Source organism: Arvicanthis niloticus, chromosome 1 (assembly GCF_011762505.2).
Source record: "Arvicanthis niloticus isolate mArvNil1 chromosome 1, mArvNil1.pat.X, whole genome shotgun sequence".
In the NCBI taxonomy this organism is placed as follows: domain Eukaryota; kingdom Metazoa; phylum Chordata; class Mammalia; order Rodentia; family Muridae; genus Arvicanthis; species Arvicanthis niloticus.
Window position 1 is genome coordinate 154,853,388 of NC_047658.1, and position 19,785 is coordinate 154,873,172.

At 42.5% G+C, this 19,785-nt stretch overlaps 1 protein-coding gene across 1 annotated transcript in view; it reads left to right on the forward strand.

The window, feature by feature from the left end:
- Sorcs3 (sortilin related VPS10 domain containing receptor 3) overlaps positions 1–19,785 on the forward strand; it is a 588,549-nt gene that overhangs the window by 262,889 nt on the left and 305,875 nt on the right. The window contains exon 3 of the mRNA XM_076924035.1: positions 7,478–7,577. Coding sequence (XP_076780150.1) covers positions 7,478–7,577 — 100 coding nt within the window. The remainder of the gene's footprint in view (positions 1–7,477; positions 7,578–19,785) is intronic.

The window sequence follows — 19,785 nt, forward strand, 5'->3', positions numbered from 1 at the left end:
TTCCTACCCCCATACCTTCTAGAATACTGCATACGGTTTCATCTGGCAGCTTTAGCATTTAAGATTTCACGGGGGCGGGGGGGGGGTAGTCCTTCATTCATCGGGAGCTGAATTTTGTGCAGGGTGACTGATAGGTGTCCCATTTCATTCTTCTACATGTTGGAAAAACAGTTTCCCCAGCACCGTTTGTTGAAGATGCTCTCTTTTCTCCAGTGTGTGTTTCCTGGCACCTTGGTTAAATCTCAGATGACCGCAATGAAATGCACTCATGTTTGGGCCCTTTGTTAGACTCTAGGCTATGTTTTGTACTCTTCTCTATGGGATCTGCACAACAACCCTTTTGTATGAGCTGAGATCAGACATGCAGAGCCCCTGCAGCTGGTTCTGACTGAGTCCACTTGTCCTTGCCTGCTTTACCCTTTTTCTGTGCAGAGCCAACACTTCTGCATGTCTAAAGATTTTTGAAAAAAGAAGAAATCTTAACTTTTAAGCAGTTTTTAATGATTTCTGGAAAGATCCAAGGTATATATGGATAGTCAAGGAATAAATAAGAAGCTCCTGAGCACTGTTGCTGCAAATGCAGAGGACGGTGTGGGCTTGAACTATAGAAACTTAATTGATGTATACTTGAAACTGGAAGTGGGAGTCAGAAAAGAGATCTGAACAACCATCATGAGAGAGAGGGGGAAAAGAGCAAGGGATGGCAGTCTACCAAGATACTGAACATCATGTCAGGCAGGTGTCTGACCAGATGTGGTAGGCAAGTGTGGAAGAACAACAAATGACAGAATTCAATCTAACAGAATCTTAGGAAGTTATTTTGGAGACAAAATCAGAGTAGGACCCTGGAGGTGGTAGATAGAAGTAGAGACTGTCTGCTATTGTAGATACATAAAACAATGATAGTGTAGATTTTGGGAGCCTACCTCTGACACAACCAAATATATAGCTGAATCCCATTCCTCCTGGTTTTGTATATACACTCTTATTCCAACAAAGGCTGTATCGGGCTTCTGCTGAATAGTAAGAGCAGAGTTCCATGCAGAACTTACTTGGCTTTATTTGGTACTTTATCCCAACAAACCCATCAGAGGTTGAAAGCCACCCAAACCCCAATATCCAGAAAGCACTGCCAATATAGTCTGTGTCTTGTCCCAAAATGATCTGTTACTAACTGGAAGCTGCAGCTTCCAGCTCCTGCTCAGCATCTGGAACTAATACCACAGTATCTACTGCAGTATCTACTGCATCCATAACCCGGGAAAAGAGATGAATTCAGAATGATGTTTATAGCTTTTACATCACTGTTTGTTAGGGATCATTGTAGTTGTGTCAGAGATAGGATCCCAGAATCTAAAACACTTGCTACCTGCATTTCTTACAGACAAAATTCATGAACTAGAGCTAAATCTACTGAGAAATGACACAGGGAAGTTGAGATGAATAAAAGACATGTGAAGAAACAAGCAAAGGAAAGAAAAGAATAGCTAAGAGAAAGAGGAATTGTCTCACCTGTGGTGATGTCCTTATTCGTATACCAAAAGGACCATGGAGAGGAAGAGAGGCAACTCCAGGTATACAGAAAGATTCCCTTCATTTTATAGAGCTCAAGGGTTAGAGGGAAAGAAGGATGGGGTGGGGAAGGGCTGAGGTGTAAGCAAAGGAGAATGAAGGATTAGATGACAAGAACATTCTCTAATGCAAAACTATGGTGTCCACCTGGGAACTGGCAGAGGGCCTTTGGAAGTCTGCTCATCATGTGTAGATGCCTGGCATTGAGAATGAAGGCACTGCACTAAAGCTAAGCTTTATTGGGATGCTGATGGAGCCATACTGGGTAAGTTTTGCTTCTACACTAACAGCTGATATGCTGAATACCACTAACATCTCCAGATATTTACAAGAGGAACAGGACTTTGCTGGGTAGATAATGGGCATATGTTCATCCTTCAACTCCTTCTATCACTATTATAGGCAAAGTCTTGATGAAATAACTGGGCACATGGCACATCAGGCTGGCGTGAGTCTTTAGAATGTACCATTTTTAGGCCAAGGTCTTCAGAGCCCCTGAGGGATGGGACATGAGTTTTTAATCAGCTAGATGATGAGCATGTTGAGAAGCTAAGAGCAGTGTCTCTTTGTAGGTAATGCCTCCTTGGAGAAAATGTTGGTGATGACTAGCAAGGTGGAAGTGGTGATTCCCCACAAAGAGGTCTACATCTACCCAGACATACTGCTTCATGGGTGCATGGATGAATATGCCTAGCCATGCTCATTACAGCATTGCTTGCAACAGCAGACTTTACTTACTTCTTATTTTTATTTTGGGTTTTTTTTTTTTAGACAGAATATTTTGTGTAACTCCAGATGACCTTAAACTTGGGATTCCACTGCCCCGCTCTCTCAAGTATTGGAATTATAGTCCTGCATGATATATAGTAGATTTTTCTTTACATAGGGTCTCATGTATCCTATGGTGGTCTCAAATACTGATGGAGAGATAGGTTAGTAGGTTCATATGCATGAGGACCTAAGTTCAAAGCTCTACTAAGCTCAACAACAGTTGAGTGTTGGGCGCATGTGCTTATACTCCCAGAATTGGGATTATAATTGAATGGGGATTACTGAAGCTCAGCCTAAGAGAATAAGTGGGCTTCAAATCAATGAGAGACTATATCTTTAAAAATCTGTAGAAAGCAATACAGGAATGCTTAGGATTGACTTTTGGCCTCCACACATGGACGCACACCTCCATTTTTACTCTCATGTGTACACAGCCACACAAACACACATCCACAGCCCCAGATCATCACACACAAATGGTAGAACACTCCAAGTTCTTTGTTGTTTACAAACATAATTATGTTAGTAGTTGCTGAATGATTGTGGAGTCCTTGCACTTTTCTGTGTGTTGGAAGTAATTAATGAAAATACACAGAACAAATGGGAGAAAAGGGTAAAACACTACATACACACCAAACACAACCCCTGGTGTGTCAGCTGTACTCATCTGAACTTAGTCATAGAAGCCAAAGCCGTGTATCTCTGTATATGTCACACGGCACCTTCCAGGTTAGCTATTCATCGTGCATGTTGGCACAGTACCAGGGAGAGACCAGCATAGCATGCATATATGTCACTGTCATGGTTTTAGTAATTGGAACTTTGGTTTTATGAAGTAGTTTAGATTTGAGGAGCTGACTTCAGGGTGGTGAGATGAAACTGTTTCTTCCAAGTAACACTCCTGCTCCCACTGGCAGATGTCTAGAGCCCCAAGATACAGGATGGCTGGCTTTCTTGTCAGAGCAAGTTCTGCAGGCACAGCTGTCTTGGCAACAAGGCCAAGTCCTCTCTGCCATCTGCACTCTCCCCAGGCCAAGTGGGTCTACAGAACACTACGGTCAAGGCGATATGCCATAGCCATGCTGGAAAGGACGGAGTCAAGGGTACCTTTGATTCCACATGCTTGACATACCTTCAATGAGTGCTACTTGCTTCTGTCAACTTGAATGAGCAGAAACTGCCAGGGGCCTGCAGGAAGCTGAGCTGTAGAGAGCATCCTTTGTTGGGAAGTCCCTCCTCTCAGCAGACAGCTCTGGAAAAAAGCAAAGTCAGTGTGAATCTCTTTGCAGCATGTAGAAAGAGAGACTGGGCATGGTGCTGCGCCTGCTGCCTTTGATGGGGGCTATTTGGATTCTGGAAGGGAGTTTGTTGTGACATTAGTCATGCAGGGAGCCTTGAGGATTTAGCTCCTACAAGATGTTTGTTGTAGATAGGATGGGAAAAGTCACTGGCTGGAAAATAATATAGCACTAGGTTGTTATGATAATAAAATTTAAGATCCAAAAGCAAGTATAAAATGATCTGCGCTAAATGTCTCATGTTAATAATAGACTGGTGCTCGGAAAATATCCTCTCTTCGTCCATTTATGTGAAGATCCTTTGAGATGTATTTTAATAAAGCCTTAACCTTGAGCATGTTCTCCAGAGCCCAACTTAAGCAAGAATCCCAGTTGGTCAGTTTACAGGAATTCTTCCAGCCTTCATGGACTCTGCCATCCCAGGGTAATAGCTGATCCCCTTGGCCAGCGTTCAGCAAGAATTTGATTAAGTCTGTTTAGCAAAGAACTGCCCTACCTTCTGTGTAATTTCCATCCACAGATCCTCACCCGGCTTCTGAACTATCAATCCCAATTTTCCATGTTGCTTTTGGAATCCAGCCAAATCTCTCTTCCTTATGGCAAAACTCCATTGTAATAGCCCGCATGCTCATTATGCTAGTCCTTGGTAGAACTGGCATCATCATCTTAACGCTTGTCAGATGAAGAGGTTTCTGTTGTTGTTGTTGTTGTTTTTCCTCCACAGGCTTAGAGAAGTGTTTCATCCAGGACAATACATTTGCATACATCTCAGATTCAGTTCTAAAATCTGAATTGGTGGCCTCCAAATTCAGTGTTCTTTGCCTATACAGTGCTGATTTTATGTTGAAAGGAGTGTAGATCAGGTCATTTAAAAAGTTTTATTTCCATTAATAAAAGCATGCATCTCACAGCCTTTGGATGTCATAATTTGTCTGCTGCGATGCCTTGGAGAGTAGTGTTGCTCAGGGTGATAGGCTGATGGGGTATTTAACCTTGATTCTAATATGAGTGAATTACTGGTCCTTCTCTGGTACCAAATCCTGCTGGAACTCAGCAATCCGTGACAGTCATGTCAGCATCCAGAGCATCAGGTAGAATTTCTAGGATTGGAGTATTTCGAGTTATTATTAAACCTTAGCAGTTGACTAGAAACTGGTTGAATGGGTTTGAACAAGTCCATTTATCTACTCTCACAAATAAATACAAAGCAAACCAATACAAACCTCAATTTATTTAGCCCTTGCTTTGTCCCTGGCATGGTATCAGGCACTGGAGTTGTTATTTGAAGTGTTGCTTGCCCACCGAGAGTTAAAGTCAAGGAAGAAGAGGTCCTATAATAAAGATAATGTAAATGAAACAATAGGGCAGATGCTAAAATAGGAAGGAAAATATACAAAGGGAATGGAAAACACAGGGGACTGTGATTAATTCCCCGGCAGGAAAGTTATAAGGTGGTCAGACAGTAGTAGAGTTAGATTTGATAATTGGACCCAGATTTACCAAGAACTAAGTGCTGGCTGGCCCAGGGAAGGTAGTCAAATGTGGGACAAGATTAGGAGAGTTCAGTGAAGCTGGTGAGAAAGGTAATGGCTAATGATGGGCTTAGTAGGGACTATGGAGACCAAATTTCAGAGCCTAAGTTTGGAGAATGAGTACGGTCTATGTGCATGCAGTGGGCCATTTACATTAAAGTGAGAGGTAGACAGACCTGGGTGGGTGGAGAACAACCTACTAACTGCATGGAGGATAGCTGTTGGGGAAAGTAATTCGAGTATCTCCAAACAGAAGACTGTTAAGAATCCATGTATGAGCCATACATTGACATGCAAAGTGATGGGGTGATTGGCAAATAAGGTACTCAGGAGACAGAATCACAAAGATTCAGAGACAGAGGTGATATTGAGAGATGCAGGCAAAGAGAAAGACTGGGAATGACTCTCCACACCCAGTGCCTGTGGTAGATTCATGATCAAGCATGAGAAGCCAGCTTCTTGAGGGACGGATTATTGTTACTATAACTGATTCACATGAGGAGATGGTACCCTAGGAAAAGACTTAAAATACCATATTGGTTTCTTTAGTGAGCATGTGAAGTATACATAATGTCTATGTTTTGTACTCATTGTAGAAAGGAGAAATAAAACAAAACCTCTTCATTTTAATTTGCTTAATTATTTCTCTCCCTGGATCCTATTTGGCTTCTTCTGTGCCGTTGACAAATGCTTCATGAGGCTGAATCATCCCCATTTCTCAGAAAAGAAGCATGAGACAGCAGCAGGTTTAATGACTTGCCCATAGCATGTGATCAGAGAGCTACAGATCTGGAAATAAATCAGATCTCCCTATCTTCAGAGATTTTTTTTCCCATCCTATCATGGTTTTATGTAAAGGTTGACCCTGAGAAGCTTACCTTGTGGGTTAGATGGCAGATCATAAAGCGAATAGCCATAACATCCTCAAAGAGTTAGAAAAGAGGCAAACTGTGATTTGGAGTTTGTAGGACAGGGAAACGTGTTCTAGGATAGGGGAATTTTAAGTGGTTTAGAGGAAGAAGGGTAGGGAAGCCTTATGAATATAACTCTTAAAGGTCATCACACAGGCTTCTCAGGCTAAGTTAGATGTGAGCCAAAGCAGAACCATATTAGAATTATATAAAGGTTACTCTAGTATCAGGATGCCAAAGTCAGTAGGAGTTAGAGAGACAGAGATAGATAACTGAGCTTAAGAGGCACAGTACCTCATGCTTGCCAGGTCAACTGATGACAGTAAAGGTAAATTAACCTCTAGGCCTTCAAAAGTCTAAGCTGGAGGTGTCTCAAGACTAACCAAGGAGGTGCTGGAGCGTGGGAGGAGAAAGCCTGATGATACTGATTGTGTGAAAAGGAAGGGAGATGTGTATAGGGTTGCAACTGTGACTTGAAAGAGTGTGACAGGGAGTCTGGCCTCATGAAACCTATTGTTTGGCCCTTTCTTTCCATTCACTAGTTTGAAAGAGGAGAAAGGCCAGTGCAGAAGATAAGCCAATGGCTTAATCAGCCTGTAGGTTCATAGGCCAATGGGTTGATCAGCCAGTGAATCCATAGGCCAATGGGTTGACTACTTTCTTCTCTGAGCCTTTCTTTGGCTTTTTCATCTGATCAGTCTGCTAAAAATGAGGCTGAAGGGATGATCAGGTAGCTAATAGTACCAAAGTCAGAGTGAGGAATGACTTCAACCAGTTCAATGATATTCTTTTTTGACCTGTGTTGTACTCATGTAAGACAGAATCTCTTGCTGGTGTTGCCTCCTACCATTGGACCCAGCATGCTCTTGGCCAAGTCCTGCCCTCCGGACAACTCTTTTGTTTCAGGTTCAGTGGAGGGGGTGTGAAGTTGGCTGTAGTATGTGAGGAAAATCCCATCATCCCACCCTTCTCCCAGGTGGAAAATCCTAGTGTTTCCCCTTGTGAGTCGCACTCACAGTATAGTACTGAACGTTGGATGGTGAGTACTTGTGCCCCGCCCAGTGCCACATTCAGAACCACTGAGTGGGCTGCGTGGGAGGTGAGCTATCTCCAGCAGCCTCTTTCTCCACACAACTCCACAAAGGGTAGAAAGTAGGTCTCTGAGAAAGGCTGGGAGCAAAGGAAAGTGGGCTTAGGAGGATGATGACACATTAGTCTAATTGCTCTTCTAAAGCTAATGGGGCTTTTTATCTCTGAAGAACATTTTCAAGCACTCATGTGATTTGGTAACAAAGATGTAGGTTGGGGTGGAAGGATCATGGCTCCCTTTAAATGCAATCCTTCATTTGATGACATAATTTCTCCCCTTCTTTTTCCCCCTCTTTTACTGCAGGTCAGTAGATTATGGCACCACCTACGAAAAATTAAATGACAAAGTGGGTTTGAAGACTGTCCTCAGTTACCTCTATGTCAACCCCACCAACAAAAGGAAGGTAAGAGAAGGGGTCAGGAGTTCCTGTATCTCCCTTCTGGGTAGCAGAGTGGCTTGGGGCCACGAGCTAAGAACAAACACAACAGCTATTGTACTAATTGTGGAGGGCCCACCCCATAAGCAGTCTGTGATTGTTAACAAGAGGCTTTATGGTATTAATAATTTAAAATGATGGGAAGAACACTCCAGTGAGACTCTGTTGCTGTGCATAGGACTCCTCTGTGCCTGCATGGTGCTGAGTCTCAGTAGTGCTCACAGTGAGACTGTTTGGTAGAAACCATTACTGCCGCACTATCAAGGAAAAGACACCAACTCAGAGATGATCTAATGTTAGGCTTGAACCTGCTTCAAGCTAGACTCTGGAGCTCCCTTTTCTTTAGCTTCATTTTTGCCTCTTTTTGGGGGGGTTGAGGTGGGGGCTGCAGTTTGTTCACAGGGAACCCCTTCCACTAAAAGAAGAAGACATGGCTTCTTGATTCTTGAAGCTCCAGGTGCTTCAGAGGTAGCAGGCTGCCCTTGTTCCAGCAGCTTCCTGCTTCTGCTTTCCTCTTCACTGTCAGCCAGGATGAGATCGAAGGAGGTCGGGCTTTTATCATGAAGACCTATGGGGAGCCTGGGGTCTGCATTCCATGAAATGGCAGGTGGCTTTAAGAAACAAATAGCTATACAGTGTATTGAATGTGGAGCAATGTGATTTAGCCCCCACTGGAAAAGATCCACTGTTGAGAGACTTAGGTGGATCTGAACCAAAATGAAGATCAGGTCATTTCAATATCTCTAAAACTCTAAGTTTTCCTCTCGTCATTCAGTTTTCATTCTTCAGTGGCTTTGCTAAGCCTTCTCTGTTTCCCAGGTAGGCTCAGGAGTGAGCTTCTGCAGGCTGTGGAGACATAAAGACCTCTGATTTTCACACTACAGTCTCAGTTCTCAGGGATGAGATTCCATTTATCACGCAGACCTTCTAGTCTCTCACAGTAACTTGATAGTCTCAGATGTGGTTTCAATGGTTGTTTATGCTGCCTAATATATCCTAACACACAGTCTCATTTCTTCTCATTACATTTTCTCCAAGGGCTCTGTAAGAAGAGGAAACTCAAATTCTTGTCTCAGCCTTTATAATGCAAAGTCCTAAAGTTCAGAAACCATAAGAGTTCTTCTACCTCCAGAGGATGGCCAAGTGCTGAAGCTGCCATTACTGGAAGGAATACTTAGGTGTTGTTATTGCGTTTAGCTGAGTAGTTTCTGCTTGTTCTGTTCCAATGTCTTACAACGTTCACAATTTTCAGTTTTGTTACTGAATTATTGAATGTTCAGGCTGGAAGGGATCATAGGTTTCTCTTATTCAAGTGAATTTTATTGTTTCTTTTTTTTTTTTTTTAAACTGCAACCTCTTTGCCATTGGGATTGAAGTTCTAGATTTCAGCTCAAAGAGTATGCCTCTGCCATAGAATGTTCACACATTTGGGGGGATTTGTGAGCACCCCAAGTTTCATGAACCCAAGACTCAAGATGTCAACAGAGTATTGGATAAGAATCATTCATGTGTGATGATTTACAAATAGGAAAACTGAAGGCCTCAAGGCCTGCGCAGCCCAGAGCACTAATTGCTTTCCTCATTACTTTGACAAAAATATAGAAGCCCAAGATCAAGCCAGTTAAAGATTCCTGTGCAGGACAGGGACATGGTGGCTGGAAGGGGCAGGGATATAGAAGACTTCCATCACCACAGATCTCTTGCCTTCCCTGCCCCACAATGTAGTTGGAGGTTCATGCATTTTATAGGGACTTTGCTAGTGGCATATAAAAGGTCACAGCTCATCATATGTGCTGTTTATCTTCTGTCATGTGTGTTACCTGTTGTCGAGGGTCACACATTTGTCACTTATTATCTTTTCTGTGTTTTCTCTACTTCTCCGTAGCATAGCTTAGATGTTCTTAGACATAAGGAGGATGAAGGGCAGGTCTGGGTAGGTGCTTCATATTAGAAGGAACATAGGGCTGAAGATGAGAGGTCATAAACACAGAAATGCTACCTCCATTTGCCCTTCCCAGAGATGACATCAGGTCCTGGACTGTCTGGAGAAATGTCTCAGATTTTATTGTTAGTAAATAGGGGTTAGTCCCATTTCACTGACTAATAAGAACCATTGCTAAAGTATATGAACTCCCATGTCGCAGGTACTGCTGGGAAAACAGTTAAAATGCAGATATATTTTTTATCACTCTGGTCAGGGAAAGACAAATGGCAGTTTCATGAGTTTGTTTATTTTTGAAATGAGCAATAATGTTCAGAGGAATCTTCTGTGATTCTTCAGACTTTTATCCAAAGAAGGATGATATTGTGTTCTCTTTTGTTGTTACTATTTGATGATGGGGACCCTAGTTGCCAGACACAATGACATTGCACCTTGGCAATGTGTCTTGCCCAGAATATTTATTTTAAGAGAAGTCTCTCATCTTTATTCACTGATGCAAAAGACAAGTCAATATAAAGGAATACATTTGTATCTCTGTGCATTTTGAGTGCTGTACCATTAGTGTGACCTTGAAATGGAAGGGTTTTTTTTTTTTTTTTTTTTTTTTTTCTTTAACTTTTCAGATTCCTTTTAAAATATGGCTAGAATGTAAACCTGTCACTGCCCGGATTCTCTCCCCAGCTTGCATTAAGCAAGATTCTTTTGATTCTCTCAGCTCCCAAGTTATCCGCAGCTCTCCCTGATCATTGGCAGCGGGCTCCAGCAGGTTTTGTAGTTAATCTCGTGGAAGCACTTGCTTTTCACCTAATGAGTTATTTATTTAACAGATGGCCACTGCTTTCCTTGGAGGCTGTGAATCCATCAGATGAGATCTGTTGCTCCCGGCAAAACTGTAAATTGTGCTTTTATTTATATAGTTGCTCATAAAAGTAACCATTGGCTTTTAATTTTGTCAGTGCATTATTTTTTCCCTTTGAGGACAAAACATTCTCCAAATCTTCATAGTTAATAAACCATTAGGCTAATGGCAGAAGTTTTTGTGTATGCATAGTTGCTGTCTCAGTGACACTCTTAGTCAGGGATAGCTGAACCTACAGTGCTAACCTTCTGGTGGGAAGCTTTATCTTCAGTCCTCATCTCTCATCTTCACAGTCCGTTAGAGAGCAGGTAAGATAGCAGAGCAGACTCTGCTCAGTTTTTCTAAGGCTTCACTACCATGAATGATGGATCTGTAATAAAGATTCTAGGGGAATGTTTGGTTGATAAGGAAGTTGGACTTGAGGCTTATAGTATAGACTTTCTAACAGGCTGTAGATAGGATGCTGTCATTTCATCTAGCAGGTATTATAATTCTAAGTGAATACATTGATAAGAGAAACCTAGAACTTCTCTCATTGTCCCTGGCCAATGATATTGTGGCATCAGAACCATTTTAATGGCCTTGAACTACTTCTAGGACATTTGATATGAATTCTGTCTCTTTGGACACTGACTATAAATAGTTCATCACCTGGGTTTGAGTTTGACTATGGTCAGGTAGTCCAGTATTGCTGGATGCCTCTGCTCTGGGCACTTAGGAGATGAACAGTGGATTAATCTGGAAAACAGGAGTCAGGCAGGCTTGCCCCACTAGAGTAGGGGCTTTGTTATTGCGGTGGCTGTTGAGGATGAGCCTTTAACTTTCTGCTCTCCTTACAGGAAATAAAGATTCCTGGGTCCTCAGAATTTATTTTTGCCACACGAGTCTTGTCCTCAGGCCCATGCAGTATGCAGGGTCAGGGCTGTTTACCAGACCTGTGTTTTGTACAGTTTGGCTGATAGCTGTGTACGTCCCAGCCAGAGAGGCTTCATTCCCTTCCCTGATTCTATCTGAGAAATCATCTTTGAGTGGACAGGGAATTGCAGGCATGTCATGGTCTAATTGCTCTGGCTCAAAAGCTGCTGCCACCTGCAGCTTTAGAGACAGTGTTAGGAATGGTAAGGATGATGCATAGGTCTGACTGCCGGGGAATGACAGTGAGTCCCTGCAGTGTGTGAATGTGTTGCTCCATCCCTTGTATGTGTGGGTGCGTGTGTGTGTGCGCGTGCGTGTGTGTGTGTGTAGTGGATCTGACATCAGAATAGAAACATGGCTTCCTTATATTGAGTTTCTAACAATTTCCATGCACAGGGCTAAGTTCAGTACTATAGTATCTAAGGCCACTCTTACTTGAGTCTGAAAGCTTTATGTCTGTTGTACAGATGAAGAAACTAAGCCTCAAGCAGGTGCCAACTTTGTTTTGTAAAGTACCCGGTAGACCCCACTCCCTTCTCCCTGACCATTGAGCTTGGCTGGAATTGCCACAGATGTAGAGCTCAAGGTACTTGCAGTTGTCATGATTTCAGAAGAACCTGGTATTATCTGAGGTTTTCTGCTCATTAGTACTGGAGAATGAACAGTTTCTGTGATGTGGAGAGGTGTGTTAGATCCTCCATTCTTAATTGATTTGCCAGTGAGAAGGATAATTACTTCCAGCCTGCACTGCAGAAATACAATGGGAATTGCCAGTTAGAGTTTTCTGATGAGCATGATGAGCATGGCGTCTCTGTCAAGTTGCTGAAGAGGCATTGTATGCATGACCAACAGGTTATGCAGGCCTGTGTCATTCTCCAGATGCAGCAGCATAAACCTGAAACATCTCTGTACAAAACAGAAAAATGAAAGTTAGGACCATAAGATTCCTGCTTTCCCTGGCCCACATGCCTGGATAGTGTTGGGGGAGGGGGAAACGAAGCAGAAGGGTACCACACCTGCAGCTCACAGATGATAGCATCTCTTATGCTAGAGTAATACAGAAAACAGTGGATGTGTCAAAGCAGCTTGTTGGTGTGAGGCAAGCTGTTAAGTGTTTACCTCTAAGCCAAATATCTGGGGAGAAAGAGTTCATGATTGTAAAGAAGATGCAATCTTGCCAAATATGTCAAATGTATACACAGATTCAGAGATGCAAACTTCAGTGCATGCAGAGGTCAGCAGGACACTGGTCAGGTAGCACTGGTGGGTTCCTGCCAGTGCTCTAGATGACTGTTATCTTTAGGACAATAGGAGCCCAGAGTAGCCAGAGATGGAACACATACTTTTTTTTAAAAATCAGATTTTTACAGAATCTCTATAGATTTTTCACTTGAAATCTTTCTGGAGATTATTTTAGATGACGCAGAGCTCAAGGCTTGAGGTGCTAGAATGGACCAAAGTTACTTTGAACCATTACTCAATAAGGTGAGGAAGGTCACATCTGGAAAGTTGGTATCTGCAAAATGACTTTAGGGATAAAGCATAACACTCATACTGACTGTGTGAGCTGGTACTGGCTGTAACTAGCATCATAATTCCAGATGAGAAGCCAGGCTTCTGTAGATGTCCACTGCCTGACCACACGTCTAACGGGGACCAAGGCTGATCCCATTCTTTCACTGTCTGCTGCTGCCAAATCTTCTTGGACTGCACATAACCCCTAGAAGACTGACTGTTTAGAAAGCTCCAGATGTGCCTCTTGCTTGCATAGGATGCACCACTGCCTTCTCCCCAGACTCTTAAAACCAAACCTAGTGATTTCCCTAGTGAGACTGATTGCTGGACTGATGGAGAGAAATGGCCACACTCCTGTTCACTCTCAGCCTCCTTGTTCTTCTTGTCTCATAAATTTACAGTTACTAGAGGGTTAGAGCAGTGTGTCAGGAGGGATGTTTAGGGACAATAATATGTGAAGAGAGGAATGAAGAAATAGGTTGCAAGTTTTCTCAACGAGTGCAAGTCCAACTTTTATTTTCTTGCAGTGTTTAGAAAGAGAATTAGATAATACCACCGTGACCTCCCTCACCATGGGATAAGGAATCCTGAGGAAGAATGCACTGTAAGGAGGGATGGTGGTTCCTAAGCTCGTGTCTTTCTTTGCAAGTGTGGCTGAGTCTAAGCATGCTCTGATTCAACTAATCACTTAAAAGAAAAAGAACCCAGAGTAATTCTTGGAAATTCATTCTTTAGTCACAAAGTCCCTCTCTCAGCAAATACAAGTATGTGGTTCCCTGTATAAATTACTGCGGCATGCTGTAGCCAAGAATTTATTTAAAGGCTCATTAAAACGATTGCTGTTTTTTCCTTTGCATTTTATTTGAAAATGGGAAGAATATAAACTTATCACTTGGCTTTTCTCCAAAGTGCCCTTTAGGCTTTTGTAACAACTATATTATCTTCTTAAAAATAAAAAGATATATAATTTCAGTGACATTATTCAGCCGTTTAAGAGGAATAATAAAATTAGCTACTTACCACACTTTATGAGAGATTTATGTTTGTCCACCATCTTTTTAAATTTGATTTTTATTGGTTTGAGGTTTTCATGTGTGTGTTGAGGATTTCAACAGAGTATCATGAAGATGTCAAATTTCAAAGCTAAGGGAAGTGAGGTTTATCTTTTCTTCTGTGTAATGTTATTTTGCAACAAGGATTAAAAAGAAGCTTTTGTTTCTGTGTGGTGCATGAGAGGCTGGTCCTGTTTATTTGCTTGGATCATCTGAGCATCATAGATGCTCAACCAAACCAGGAGAAGAGATGCCATTCAAGCGATTGTCCACCAAGGGCACAGGGCAAAGTTGGAACCGGTAGCAGGAAGATGAAGGGCAAACTTGAAGGAGAGAACATGGTACTGCAGCTTGAGGGAGAGGATGTTATGATGGATATCTTGGGTGGCAACTGGCAGCTAAGAATTTTTTACTCTGAAGGCTTTTAAAAAGAAGGTAATGTCTCTCAGTCTGAACAAATAGAATATGGAGGGCTGAAGAAGTAAATGGTTCCAAAGGACCAGAGGTATATTCCCTGTATCCACCACATCTGGCAGTTCACAGCCCCCTATAACTCCAGCTCCAGGAGACCCAACACCCTCTTCTGGCCTCTGTGGGGACCTGCACACATGCCACATACAAACATAGTGCCACCCGAATTTTAAAAACAATAATGATTCTTTTAAAAATAGAATGTAAAAAAAAAAAAATAGAGTGAAATGCGCTCATACAGAAGGGAGCCTGACATAATCAGAGGCTGTGGGAGGAAGAGGGAAAAAACTGGAAGGAAGTTTGGAATTTAGAGGAAGTGGAAGACTGGATGATTAAATATGAAAGTAGAGGCAGAGGAGCACCAATAGGTGTATTGGGTTTGGAAGCTGCAAGTTGGGAGAGAGAAAGAATGGATATTATGGTCTCCCCATAGCTCAGGAGTGCAGTTATTACCAATCATTGAGGAGTTGAAGAGCTGTAGCAGCTTCCAGAAGAAGCTCCCGCCACAGGAGCTGTGTAAGGAAGGCTGGAGCCATGACTCTTGGGCCAATGAGGCAACTGATTGAAGACATTACAATTCTCTTCTCTACTTCCCAGCCCTCTGTGTCCTCCAGGGTGTGCTTTCTGAGCATCACAAACTACCAAGGTGTTAGCAGGAGCTAACATCCCAGGATCAGGATGCTGAGTTCATCCCGACATTCTGGTGCACAGTTATACCGGAAATGCACCTCACAGCCCCCAGCTACCGATAGTAACAAAAAACAACCATCAGTACTACCGGGAAAAGACATCATTTTTATTTTATTTCTCCCTTGGTGAGCCCAACCAAGTGAAGTGGCTGCTGCTGCCGGCATGCATCTCCCCTTGTCACTGTCTGGCACGTCCATTACTGCTAGCCCAAGGACATAAAAACAGGAGTTGTTGTGTAGAACACATTCTGCTGGTGAGTGTGTTCAGGTAATGAGGGTGGGTAGAATCCTGCAAGCCTTGGATCAGTCAATTTCTCGGGCGCAGCTTCAGAGTCAGTGGGTCTGTATTCCCTAAGTTGGGGCCTGAGCTGGCAATGCAGAGACCCTGGCCCTCTGGACAAATGGAAGTCTGTGCTCATATTAGCGGCCCTAAGAGCCCTACCCTGTGTGCCGATACATTAGCCCTCCCATCCCACTGCACAAGTCTAAGTCTGAGAAATGGCGTGGGCTTCTTTATGGTGACCAAACAGAGGGCAGAGATGATACAGCGATGGCAGAGGTATGAGAAATGCACACGGCTGTCTTCTGGCTAAGCTCCTCGACATAGAGAAAACAATGATTCAACTAGAACTTATGTGATTTTCCCTTAAACCCAGAAAGGCCAATGGATGGTGTCAAGGAAAGCGATTCAAGTGCTGCCCATGCTCCTCTTGCTTTGTGACCTTAAATGTTTTATTTCATTTCTTGAAGCCTCTGTTTTTTTTTTTTTTTTTTTTTTTTTTTTTTTTTTTTTTTTTTTTTTTTTTTTGCATCTTTAAGGGTGCTGGTAGCATTATTTTTTTCAGAGTAGCTTTAAGAATTGAATGACAGCATACACATGCACAGGGCTTGCTGTAAAGCAGGGGTGCCGCCGTACACCTTTCTTTCCTCCAGCTAAATGATCTCCTCTTTGACCTTTCCTTTTGCTTGGTGATATCCGCCAGCTCCAGGTACTCTCCGTCTGTGTAGCATACGTCTATCCTGGGAGAAGAAATCTTTGCCTCTCTCAATCTAGCTGTAGGCAAAGTCCTTTCAAGTTCTATAACAAGAAGTTATTTTCTCTGTGTTTCTTATGCTTCTCACCCTGTCCCCCTTTTCATCAATCAACCCGTGGGTCGTATGTCATTTAATGAAGTAGAAGTTTAAATTAATGTTTTAGCAGCTCCGACAAGGCATTTCCACACATCATTTCCTAATTCCTAGTTGACAAGGAGAGCTACCCAGAGCATAAACTCATATTCTAGTCTGCCTGCTCCAGAGCTTCAGACCACTCCTCTATCACCGTGCTATACCAGACTCTACCCGAACTTCCATCACTGTGTGGCCTCACCACGCACTCTACCTCCAACTGTGCAGACATGTCAGACTACACTTTATCTCCTTTGACACTACATGTCTATAGATCTCTCTGTGAAGCTGGAGTTTTGTGCATTGACAGCTTAGGCCTCACAGTGGCAGATGTACTTAAGGGCAGTGTTCATTTGGAAGTAAGTGCTAGGAGAGAGCTTGTGGGCCCAAATCTGGGGTGTTTGGTTATACAAGCTATTACTCGCCAGGCATCGGGAGCAGAGATTAGTTTCTGCTTGGGAATCAGAAAGGAGAATGATCACTAGTGCTTACTAAGCATTTTAGTTATGTAAAAACCATCAGAATTTTTTCTTATTCATGTTTCTAATGCAATTGATGAAAAAAAAACCTGAGTCTCAATAAGAGGAGAAATTACCAGGTGTTCCTAGCCACTTAAGTGAAGAACTGGTTTTAGTGACTCTCAGAGTACCAAGACATTATCCAGAAAGACACTGCATGGCACAGGCAGATCTGTTCAGGCATGGCGCTAAGGGAAAGGTTAGAGTTGGCAGTGTTGTGGACTTAGAAATCCTAGAGCTTCCAGGGCACTGGTACTAGGGGAGTTCAGGTCAGTCCTTCAGGCCCAGGTAACTGTAGTGGAGGACTTGCCCATGGGTGTGTGGTTGCTACATCAAATCCCACAAGACCAAGTGGACTCAGAATAGCCACATGCAGCAAGATCAGAAGAGAGCTTGAGCCAAAGTTTAACAATGGGAAACACTCCAAACTAGGGAGCATTTACTTACATTTGAAAAGCAAGATGAGGCCACAAACAGAAAGGCTAGCCTCAAGGAAGAAACTAGAAATTATAGAACCTAGTTGGGACATAAAGTGTAAAGCAGACCAAGTCTAGGATTCAATATTAAGTAAATGAGAGGTTAGTTTGTTTTTTTTCTTTACAGTACCTTCCCTTGTAGGGATGCTATCAGAGGGGCACTTGACTGATCAATAAAACAGCCAGTCTGGGCTAGACAAGGACAGGCACATAAGAAGAGCAGCAGAGAGATAGGGTGCAATTATCCAAAGTGGTCTTTGGCCTGAACCTCGGGTCTTCCATCATCCTGGAAGAGTCGATGGCAGCAGATATATATAGGAAAGAGTTTTCCGACTGCAATCTGAATCTTCAGAGGAGTGAGGTGATGTCAGAGTAGAGTTGAGCACAGGGAGTTGGAAACTGGGTGTAGAAAAATGAACTTCTGGCTTGCTGGTCTCAGCCTCCCCACCTTGATCCCAAGTCACAGAACATTAGCATTAGAGACCTCAAGGGAGGACAGGCTTGCAGACAGAAGGTTGTAAAAAGTTATTTCTCTGTGAAGATTTTTCTTAACATTAATAGCTTCTTGATGTGGCTGTCTGGAAACCTGTCTTACTTCAGCTGGACTCTATGCCAATTGCAAATGGTTTAGAGCCCTCCACATCACCTCGCTCCTTGAGTGGCTATAAAGATCATTTCTCTTTAGTCTTGTAGCTGGTTGCATGGGAGCCTAGCCATGTTGAATCTGCCCTAGAGGATTAAGGCAGGAGCTTGAAGCTTGAACCATCAACCCTAGACAACCAAGGCATACAAAGAGTAAAGTTACACCTGATCTTTGCAATGATAGTGCAGACAGGTCTTGTCTTCAGGAATCACCACTTTGATCATGCAAGTCCTTGTTTAGGAACCTTCCATAGGATCCCAGTGGAAGAAGATGCCCATGCTTTTTCTTGTAGAGCCTGAGCTCCTAAGTGTAGTTGTCCAGCTTTGGACTTGCCCCATTTAACTGTATCTGTTCTATTATCCGGGCAAGTTTTAGTTGTTTAAAACTTCAGGCCACTTTGTAAAAATGGGTATCCTCCCTGCCTCCCTATGTTAGCTGGCATGCTTTGGCTCTATGACATACAGAAAACACTGCCTCTAGTCCTGAAAGGCAGAAATTTGACTGACTACCTTGTGTGATAAAATTTCAAGTCTAAAGCTATAGTTTGAATTCTCTGAATCGGTGACATCATCTAGAATACAGTTCTTCGTATCTTTCTTTTCTGGTATCTAGAACTATTCTCTGTCTATGTCCCCAGGAAAATTTCCCTGTCATACCCAGATAAGAAGACATCAAGAAGTGTGACACAAGGTATTTTGAATAAGGGGCTATCTCACAGCAGCCCACAACTCCCAGCATTTCATTGTGTTAGCATGCTCACATTTAGCTCAGCTGGCCTAGGATAAGCTGTGTGTTGCTCGGACTCATACCACTTGGAGGGCAAAGCCAAAATAAAATAGGTGTTCTATACCAAAAAGGAGAGGCAAATCAAAATAACAAAGCCTGCCACATTGCCTCATGGGATCTTTTGAATATCACATGAGATAAACCATGTAAGTATATCCTCTTTCTTATTTTCCATCTTTCCTGCCTTTGCGCCTTAGCTCATTGGCAAGAGGTCACTCCATCTAGCAAGAACAAACTTCTGTTTCAGCATTTATCATAAATGTTCCAAGATGTCTTCTTGGCACTCCAGTATCTAATCTCACCTGGAATGCTAGATATCATTCTAGACCCAGCTCTTGGAATCATATAGCTGTAGATGGGTTGATTGCATAAGATAATATAAAGAAATTATTAAAAAATCCAGAATCTCAGATCCTGCTTATTCCATGCCTCTTTTTCTTCCCCTCCATGCGGTGACACTGGAGTCTGGAGAAGGCTGGGTTAGCCCCAGGTTCTGCGGGCTGCTACTCCAAACTGGGTCACGGAATGAATCTGTGAGTTGGGAAATTTGTCCTAAGATGACATTTCTTCATATAGGTCACGAACTTAATTCAGAATGAAACATAGAGTAGATGCACTGCATCTCTTCTCTGCAGTATACTTTGTACTGTGTATGGTGTCACACCATGCAACACCAGCAGAAGGGACTTACACACTTTGGTCACATTTAAGACTATTAAATGTCATAAATTTCAGTGTCTTTACTCAGCCTCTACTCAGCATATGTTGTTGACTTTTATTGAAATATAATGTTTATATGATGAAGACGTGTCAGTCCTTTCCTATTATCATTACTCACACTTAGCTTTCAAGTTAGTATACCTTTGTATTGGATTGTGCTAGCATGTTTGATTTTTAAAATTGTTGTTTGAGTTGCTGACTCGTTTCATAAAAATTCTTAAATGAACTTTGGATTGGGATTAGGAAAGAATTTTAAAACAATTCCTCAAATGGCCCTAAAAATACCTCTGTCATTTGTATTACCCATTTACTTAAAGTTACTCTTCCAACATTGATGTTTATAAAAAATTAGGTCCTTCCGGTCTGGGCCAGGGCACTGAGCAGATCTGGGGTGGCAGCTCTGCCCCCCAACCTTCAAGAAC